This window comes from Styela clava, chromosome 3, assembly GCF_964204865.1.
Source record: "Styela clava chromosome 3, kaStyClav1.hap1.2, whole genome shotgun sequence".
Taxonomy (NCBI): domain Eukaryota; kingdom Metazoa; phylum Chordata; class Ascidiacea; order Stolidobranchia; family Styelidae; genus Styela; species Styela clava.
In genome coordinates, this window is record NC_135252.1 from 2,226,615 (window position 1) to 2,235,096 (window position 8,482).

The following is an 8,482-nucleotide window of genomic DNA, read 5'->3' on the forward strand; positions in this document are numbered from 1 at the left end:
CGACGGGGTAACTACAGTGAATAAGTGTGGATCAGGTTTGGGTTGGGGTGAAGCTTCGTCCCATGCCGTACGCAGCCACGACAACAACGACTACATTTCGGAGTCCCTATTGACAAAACAGCACACGGCCTGGAGGCGCCTTTAGGCGGAAATTCCTTTATTAGAGGTCGAATTTGACTGAGGGGGGATTCTTTACGGCCATAGGAAGGGGAAGAGGTTTTACTTTACGGGGAGGAGGTTCTGGTGTCGCCAGCTTCAATTATATGGTGACAATCACCCTTGCTACATCGAAAAGGCAATTCAATATTATTATCAGTTATCTGCTAATAACTGCGCAGCACTTACGTCTCACAAGCATGTCCGTTGCGTGCATGCCTATGTGTTATACGAATAGCTTATTTTCTAAAGTTCCAAAAAGATCCGCGGCACACCTAAAAATCTCCATTGGCAAACTAGTGTACAGCGGCACACAGTATTGGAAACGATGCACTAGATACTGACAGTAGCTTACGATAGATGTATCCAGACATATGTTTCTGCTTAAAGGCATGCATTCGGTCGTCGAAGTCCAAACACGATAAGCTACACGTTTTCAGCGTTGTCGAGTTTTTTTTAAACAACTGTTAAAAATAGTGTTGCATGTTTATATAAAATCTAGACCTCAGTTGAATGGGCCTTATTAACATAGGAAGAAACGATATACGCTAGTGAAAGGGACGCGTTAGTCGGGCTTTGAAAACAAATAGGAAACTGACAAAATAAAAGCCATATTTTTTGGAAATGCATTTTAAACTAACAGATGAGTAGTAGGCGAATGCGCAAAAAAAAAATCTGTGCATTTGACCCTTGGCGATAACTTATGTTTAAGCCTCTTGCTGACTTTCAATTTACGAGGGTTATTCTTAAAGATAGCAGAATATGAAAATCTGTACATAGAGCCGGAAGTGAGCCAGCCCCTTTCGAGAATTTGTGATATAAAAAAGATCCCTTGTTATACGCACGATTTGTAAGGTTTATATTTTTTGCGAAAAAAATAGTATTCACTTATTTATAAAATAAATAAAAGTAAAATATTCTAGTGACACTTCCATCTTAAACAACTCACCTATTGGAAGCAAACAGTTTGTTGTTGCAGAGATAAAAAAAAATTGCTCAAAAACTACATGAACCGCAGTAACTTGAGAAAACAATTCATGAGTGCAGAAAGTTTTATTATAACACACAAAACACTACCGATGATTAATAAAACAAAAATACTTTATTTTGTTTATAAGGAATTGGTAAATATTCAAATAAAAAAAGTAAAAACAAAACATATGATAAAAATAAGCAATTTCATAGGTAATAATCTGTCTGCTGGCATGACTGAATTTTCACAACAAACACGCTTTATGAAATATCCGGTTGTACACAGGTACATCCAACGCTAATTGACTGTTTTGCAAGTCGATAAGAAGATTTTCCTCCTGTTTTCTGCAAAAATATTCTTGATTGTGCAGTAACCAGATGAGAGATAAAATCCGTTGTTTCAGTTCCTAACGTCGGCTTGATGCAACCATCGCAGAGGCAGTATTTTTGGGCAATAAATTTAGGAAAACTGTAAATAAAATAGTAATAAAGTAATTAATTATATTATTAAAAATAGCAAATTTATACTCATGCACCGTATGTAGGCTACTCATCAATAAAATTCTATGTTCATGTTTGTATTGAGCAGTTTATGCCCATCAAACCAAAATTTGAAGTATGCGTGACCAAGTTCTAATATACATGTATGTTATACAATATAAAACCATTTAAAACAGTCGACTGACGAAAGTGTTCTTACCGTGTTGGATTGTAATCCAATTTTTCAGCATACGGTGACAGACTCCTCATGCCACTCATCATGTCATTTTGTTTCAAATAAGCTTGGTTCATAACTGGACATGGAACTTTTGGGATTGATCTTTTTGGTCGAAAAATTGTCTCTTTTTTCGAATCATGATATTCTTGTCTAGCTTTCTCCAACTCATCTTTTGATGCTGATTTGATATATTCCCGAGTTGCCCGCATAATGTTTGTTGACATTAGTAAATTGCATTCCTTACTGGTGCAAGAGAAACAAATGAATAGATTATAGATAATGAAGAGCATATAAAATTAGTTAAATACTCAATCAACGATGTATTATTCAAGGTTGTTTTTTGAAATAATCTTATAAAAATAATATGTTCTGTTTAGTTAAGGTTTTAAACTGTGAAAAGTATATAGGTTTGAATATATATATTTATACACGGTGTGTTCAGTGGTATTTTAATTTGGGCTTATATTGAGAAACACGAATCTCTTTGGAGTATATCGCAATGTTATAACACTCTTCCAAAATAAATAGGCTTAGTAGTCACAAATAAATCAAGTTGCATTGCAAGTTAAAGCCATCTGTAAGACTAACTCGTGATAATCAGTCCAATTAGGTTTTACATAATGGTGTGAAAGAGGTCTGAATCGGTTCGGCTATACATTTCTCTTACAACGAAATTACTTACAGTAATATATCTGTATGCTTCCTGGTTTCTCCGTACAACCCAACGCAATCAAATTCGTCCTCGTGTCGTTCTTCATCAATTTCCATTGCTGTGCTTAGTTCAAAAACGCACAATAATGTGATGAGAACGATATTACGGGAAAGTTTAGAGTTAGACTTTGCCATAATACTCTTTGGTAAGATTGAAAAGTCTTGAATTTTATTTGAAATTTGCACCATCTGCTTACCGTTGAGACTTTTTCAGTTTACTTAGTCTTTATATTCGAACTGTATTCCGCATTCATTTGTTTTATCTTATATACGCGTCTCAGAAACGTGTTGTGTAGCGAGTTTCGGAATGGACTGGATAAAAATATAACGTAATAGTCAAATCAGTCAGATACATAACGATCAAAATTAGTTTCTTATTTTATGTAAAGCAATCAACTTAATTAACTCACGATTTTTTTACATAATGAAGTCAAGATGGTTATTACGTCAATAAAAACTAACTATGACTCGACTGCGTTGTTAGACCAAAAAGATTAAATATGTTTTCGCCGTGTGCGGAGTAATTAACTACAACTTATTCAAATATGCAAGACATAGCTTATTACGTCTCGATAAAAGCGCAGTTTCCTGGTTGCCCTAAGTAGACGCAATATATAGATAGATGTTACAATAGTCTATGTATGTGCGTTGTTATTAAGTGTAAAAATATATGACTGATCATATATTTCGGGTTTGATTGGTCATAATTCAATATCATGACCAAGGCCGTCGGAACGCATGTCCTATCACTAAATTCTATCTTGCAACCACTAAAAACGATTTTAGGACTTGGTTACAAATTCGAAACAGCTGAATTTAGTCTCGGTAACAATGCCTTTTTCTTTGTCCATTCAACTATTCAATAGTCGCAAATATCAGATTGGATGGTTTGGTAATTGACGATATCTCAATTATCTATGTTTACCTAAAGCTGACGTTAATTATTTTTTCACGCTTTCTGACTTAGGATTCCATTTCCCATTCATTGGTAAACATATATTTTATCTCGGTTAAAGCAAAACTTCAAACCTGCTTTGAAGCTAGATATTAAACTAAATAAATGGGAAATTACCGAAGGCCTCACGGTCACTGGCAATAATGCGGGAGCTTTATCTATGCTTATAGGCCCAATCAATAGACAAGACAAGAAAACATGGCATTAGTCTCTAGCGGAGATTGTAAAATTTATGAAAAGACGTAGAACATCCATCAATCGTTACATAACATTATGAATCTATATATAATTCGGTAATTTTTATAATAACGAACCAGGTATATATATTTTTCATATTATACAGATGAGAAAATAGGTAAGTAAGATAATGTCGGTTGCTATAATCTAGATTTCTAGAGAACATTTTAGTCACAAAACGAAGTAAAACATCCTCTAGCCAGTGCCAAAAATAAATTGGTTGTGAAGTCACGCCGGAAGGAGATAATGACGAAAAACATGTTGTTGCAAAACGTATGCTAATTATTTCATTCACAAATTCACAACGTTTTCTATAGATGAAGTCTGTGGTAACATGAGTTGAATCATGCTTACTAAAAAATTCGATGCATCTAGAAATCAACCAAACAAAACCAAGCTAATAATTGAAAACTCTAAAAAGTGCGCGTTATTAATACTGAATAAATATTTCTCTATTTTATTAAATAAATTTTATTAGTTTGTGACGCATTTTTCATTATTATGACCTAATATGTGGACTCGTAAAATGAAGCTATCACTACGAGTATTCCTTGATTCACCGTTCGGTTTGGTTGAGTCTAACAATAAAATATAAACGAATCGAAAAATCATGGAATATTTGAAATAGGCAATGGAAAAATGACGAAATTTCTTGACGATGATGACAAAATGACAACGTTTACATTTGTATTCCTTATTCAATCCTGTTCTGGAATGGTGTCTTTAAAATAGCACACAGTTCAAAGATTACCAATTATGGGATAAGCACAAGTACAACCAATATAAATTGACAATTTCTTTTTCGTCGTGAAAGTATTTAAAAATTTATCCTTTTTATAAAAGAATTCCATACGGGTCTCCAACGGCACAGATTGTAAGGAAAGGTTTTCTTTTCTCGTCACGGGGTCGATGCACCCATTACACAAACAATGACGCTGTATAAAGAATTGGGGATATCTGTTGAAAAAGAAAATAACTCAAGTTGAGTGATCATACAGACCCACTAGGTTCAATGTCTTGAATATTACTAATGATTGAATATAATATATTCCACTTGCTCATTTGTTTGCGCGACTGCGAAAGTTACATACATATAAGTATCAGAATGGAATTTTTATCTGGATTATCCCAGTTTGATTTTGTGCAATGTCTACATGATAAAATTGGCATTCCTTCAATATATGACGGATTCATCTTTTTTTTATTGGAGAGAGGGGACGCGTATACACACAAGCATATCGTCACGCTAATAAAAAAATGATTAATTCATTTTTATCAGTTTTCAGTGACAAAAGAAAAAAAAACACCCTGAGAATTTTGTCGTAGCAGGATTCAAACTAAATTATTCGAAACTAATATTACCTGTTGGGGTCCCAATTCGGTTTTTCGGCATAAGGCGACAAGCTTCTTCGCCCATCCATTAAATTATTTTCTCTGAGATATTGAGGAGTCATCGTAGGACATTTAGTGATTTCTCTTTTTGGTCTATTTGACGGAGGGGAAAAATATTCTTGCTTTGCTCTCTCAAGAGTCATATCGTCAGCAAATATCAAGTATTCTTTTGATTTTTTCATAACTTCAGTTTTCATTAATATTTCGCATTCCTTTCTATAAATAAAATAAAGCATAATGGTGTATCTGGAGTTAATTTTGGCTCGATTGCATTAAATCTAGATTTTGTACAAAAATAAACTTACAGTAAAATTGTTGTTTCTTCTGCTGTTTTGCCGCGAAGTCCAATACATTCATATTCATTAAGTATTGTATTGCGATCATGTATACTAAATCTACTATCTTTTGTGGAATTCGACAATGAAAAATGGGAAAACAAAATCACAATTAAAACACGAAGAGAAACAAAGCTGAAAGTGTTCGCGACCATGGCGTATTTTCTGCAGTGTAAGCACGATTACAAAACTTACATTTTAAATATAACTCCATCTTTTATAGTAAAATTGCTGTACAGGAGTAATGGGAAATGGATTTTTTGGCGATTCAGAGGTCAAGGTTTCCGGGCATTTCCCCAACTATATATAGAAATATACAGAATGAGGAAGCACGCCTGAGTAACTTACTAAACGTGACATGGTAGCATTTCGAAACCTCTTGTCGAACGACAGCAAGTGGATTACATGAGTGCATTTTAAGCAAACCGTTCGAATAAGTATCCATGTTATTATTGGCCAGTGTTAAGTTGGGAAACAAATGCAATGAATACACGGGTCTTTATTTTCATATATTCAATGAAATAGATATAAATGTAGAGATTGCAGACAAATGACGTTCTCCCTTATTCCGAAAAATAAGATCATCTCACAAAACATCAATATAATTTCACACATTTCTAGACGATGTTTTTTATTTATGCAGTCGCGGAAATCACAGTACAGGAGTTGCGGGAATACTTCTACGGTCTATATTAGCTAATAAGGCTTGAAAGAAACATATTAAAATTTCCAAGCGGAAAGTACTAGAATACCATCGTCATCGAGTTGAATCACGATCCTGTACAGTTATATGAGTGCAATCGGTCTTTAACTAATTGATATTGGAGGCTTGAATACTCATGCTATTAATGGGTCAGACAAATTCCAGACAGATTGGAATGATTCATAATTAGTTTTTATGTGTGACGCCAACAAAACCGTGGGGAAATTTCAGACCACAACTGAATGTATATTACTAAATGGTATTTTTGATGCTTCTATTTTTGCCACATTTGCGTTCCATGGAAATCTAATAAAATTATATAAAAGATGCAATGTTCGACTGATTCTTGGAAACATAGACTAATTATACAACGGAACATTTAGGATAAAATTTGCAACATGCCAATGACTAATATCGGTAAAATGAGTTTTCTTTTTGTAATGGCGTTTCAGCAAGTAAGCAGCGTATTACCAAATGTAATGAAGGCTGAAATAACTCGGGAAAAGTTGAAATCAGAATATGATTGCATAGGGCTCATTGGAAAATCCGAAAAGGATACTAAAATGCTGTTGTAAGTACGAGTTTTTTGGAGAATAGTCAACATATTCAGATATACCTTTGCTGATCTAAATCCTGTTCTTTCAGTCCATTCTGAATATTTGGAAGTCGGAACGATTTCCAGTAGACTAATTATATAATATAAAAAATATTCTGTCATAGAAATGCTACTAGCATTCAAGATATCATATAGATGTGTTACGATAATCAGTCCACTATATTAATAATAAAATAAAAATTAGTAAATAATAAATTAAAGTCAAAAATCAAATGGAATATGTAATGAAATGTCATTAAAAATAAGATGACGTATCATTGTTTCGTTTAATTTTTCTACATTCGCAGACGTGATTGTGAGTTCGCCATGAAATCGAGTGTGATGACTGAAACGAAAAAGTTTATCGAAAACGCCGTTGTGGAAGAACTAACAGAGATTATACATAACTATTTTGAGAAAGATCGTGCAATTTTTGCCAGACGTAAAAGATTCACAGATATGGATTGTCCGACGCTGAATAAACAAGATTTATCATCAAACGCAAAAGAAATGAGAAAGAGAAGTCTTGCTCCTTTTGTGTATAAACCAGATTTTAATCCTAACAGGTTGGTTTAGTTTTCCTGACCCTTCTTTGTATTAAAATATTCTGTTACTCACAAACTACAATGCGTTTATAGTGATAGGATATCGGATATTATCCAATCAGACCTAAAATACCGTTCATATAAACAATGCATAACTTGAGGATCATCTATTCTAAATAACAATGAGTAAGAAATGAGGCGAAACGACCTCTCAATACTAATTTCTTTTCTCGTAGTTCAATTATTTATATAACATATTTTGATCGAATTGAAATCTAGTGAAATTGCAGTCGTTGAAAATTATTTTAAATATTGAATGAATATATTATTATCTCAGTCAGTACCATAATATGATATATCAATTTGTGATAACTTGTAAATTAAAGCAAAAAAATTAAACCATGCAGTATGCGACTCCGTATAGGTGGTACTCATAAAAGACACACACTAAAATCATAACCCGTGGGAACACTTAGAAAAACAAATTGACGTGAACACCCCTCTTGTTGAACATCTCTGTATGTGTCTCTTAAATACGAAAAAACGTTTTTGTTCAGATTTCCCAAACTTGTTTTGCATGGCGTCTGCCTTTGCAGCGGATGCATCGATTTAACAACAGGCCGCGAAACACTCAGTCTATCATCTCTAGCAATAACTGGTAATGTCACAGTTTTCTACAAAGAAGCCGGTGCGATGGGTTATACAAAGCGAGAGGAGCCAATACCAATTGGATGTACTTGTGTGTATCCACTCCAGAGTACATAATAAAATTCAAACCACAATATTAAATATTACAAAAGCTTTTTATTATTTGTTTTAAAAGAGTTTCTAGCAATGGAATTGCATTTATTGAAAACAACGTACCGTATTTAACTATATCAGTGTTTAATTCTATTTTTATACTTGTTATCTTACTAATTATTTTTTTAACTAAAATTAATATTACTTTCGATTAGTCACGTCTCTTTTTATTGTGACTCTATAGGATAGGGGAATGTCAAGTAATTGCACTTTGTATCAGTATTGGGGAGACTCGATTGGATTCGTACTCGAGTTACCTTTTCAAAGACTCGAATCATTTAAACAAGGCATTGACACCGAATGGGTCGCAAAATACAAAAACTAATGTTCACGGGCCGCAAGTTTTCGGAAATACCGTATAA

The 8,482-nt window shown here is 33.7% G+C and overlaps 3 protein-coding genes across 3 annotated transcripts; 1 reads left to right on the plus strand and 2 right to left on the minus strand.

The window, feature by feature from the left end:
• Positions 1-1,003: 1,003 nt before the first annotated feature.
• LOC120342858 (uncharacterized) lies at positions 1,004-2,811 on the minus strand. Its single transcript, XM_039411845.2, has 3 exons — positions 2,529-2,811; positions 1,829-2,089; positions 1,004-1,597 (listed from the first exon to the last, which is right to left on the minus strand). Exons 1-3 carry the CDS (start codon positions 2,744-2,746, stop codon positions 1,390-1,392), a joined length of 687 nt encoding a protein of 228 aa, XP_039267779.2. The 5' UTR covers positions 2,747-2,811; the 3' UTR covers positions 1,004-1,389.
• A 923-nt stretch (positions 2,812-3,734) lies between these two features.
• LOC144420763 (interleukin-17F-like) lies at positions 3,735-5,621 on the minus strand. The gene is made up of 3 exons (XM_078110349.1): positions 5,447-5,621; positions 5,112-5,357; positions 3,735-4,706 (listed from the first exon to the last, which is right to left on the minus strand). Exons 2-3 carry the CDS (start codon positions 5,336-5,338, stop codon positions 4,490-4,492), a joined length of 444 nt encoding a protein of 147 aa, XP_077966475.1. The 5' UTR covers positions 5,339-5,357; positions 5,447-5,621; the 3' UTR covers positions 3,735-4,489.
• A 951-nt stretch (positions 5,622-6,572) lies between these two features.
• On the plus strand, positions 6,573-8,189 carry LOC120341864 (interleukin-17F-like). Its single transcript, XM_039410423.2, has 3 exons — positions 6,573-6,750; positions 7,083-7,340; positions 7,877-8,189. The coding sequence occupies exons 1-3, from the start codon at positions 6,578-6,580 to the stop codon at positions 8,082-8,084; spliced, it is 639 nt and encodes a 212-aa protein (XP_039266357.2). The 5' UTR covers positions 6,573-6,577; the 3' UTR covers positions 8,085-8,189.
• The last annotated feature ends 293 nt before the right edge of the window (positions 8,190-8,482 follow it).

What these genes read in the sequence shown, in the direction of transcription:
- LOC120342858 (XM_039411845.2), bottom strand. Translation starts at nt 2,746, where the DNA reads ATGGTGCAAATTTCAAATAAAATTCAAGACTTTTCAATCTTACCAAAG. An exon ending in AAGCATACAGATATATTACT is followed by an intron (nt 2,090 to 2,528) that starts GTAAGTAATTTC and finishes CTCTTGCACCAG; the next exon opens with TAAGGAATGCAATTTACTAA. An exon ending in TTGGATTACAATCCAACACG is followed by an intron (nt 1,598 to 1,828) that starts GTAAGAACACTT and finishes TTTTATTTACAG; the next exon opens with TTTTCCTAAATTTATTGCCC.
- LOC144420763 (XM_078110349.1), bottom strand. Translation starts at nt 5,338, where the DNA reads ATGAAAACTGAAGTTATGAAAAAATCAAAAGAATACTTGATATTTGCT. An exon ending in CCGAATTGGGACCCCAACAG is followed by an intron (nt 4,707 to 5,111) that starts GTAATATTAGTT and finishes CTTTTTCAACAG; the next exon opens with ATATCCCCAATTCTTTATAC.
- LOC120341864 (XM_039410423.2), top strand. Translation starts at nt 6,578, where the DNA reads ATGCCAATGACTAATATCGGTAAAATGAGTTTTCTTTTTGTAATGGCG. An exon ending in AAGGATACTAAAATGCTGTT is followed by an intron (nt 6,751 to 7,082) that starts GTAAGTACGAGT and finishes CTACATTCGCAG; the next exon opens with ACGTGATTGTGAGTTCGCCA. An exon ending in CCAGATTTTAATCCTAACAG is followed by an intron (nt 7,341 to 7,876) that starts GTTGGTTTAGTT and finishes GTTTTTGTTCAG; the next exon opens with ATTTCCCAAACTTGTTTTGC.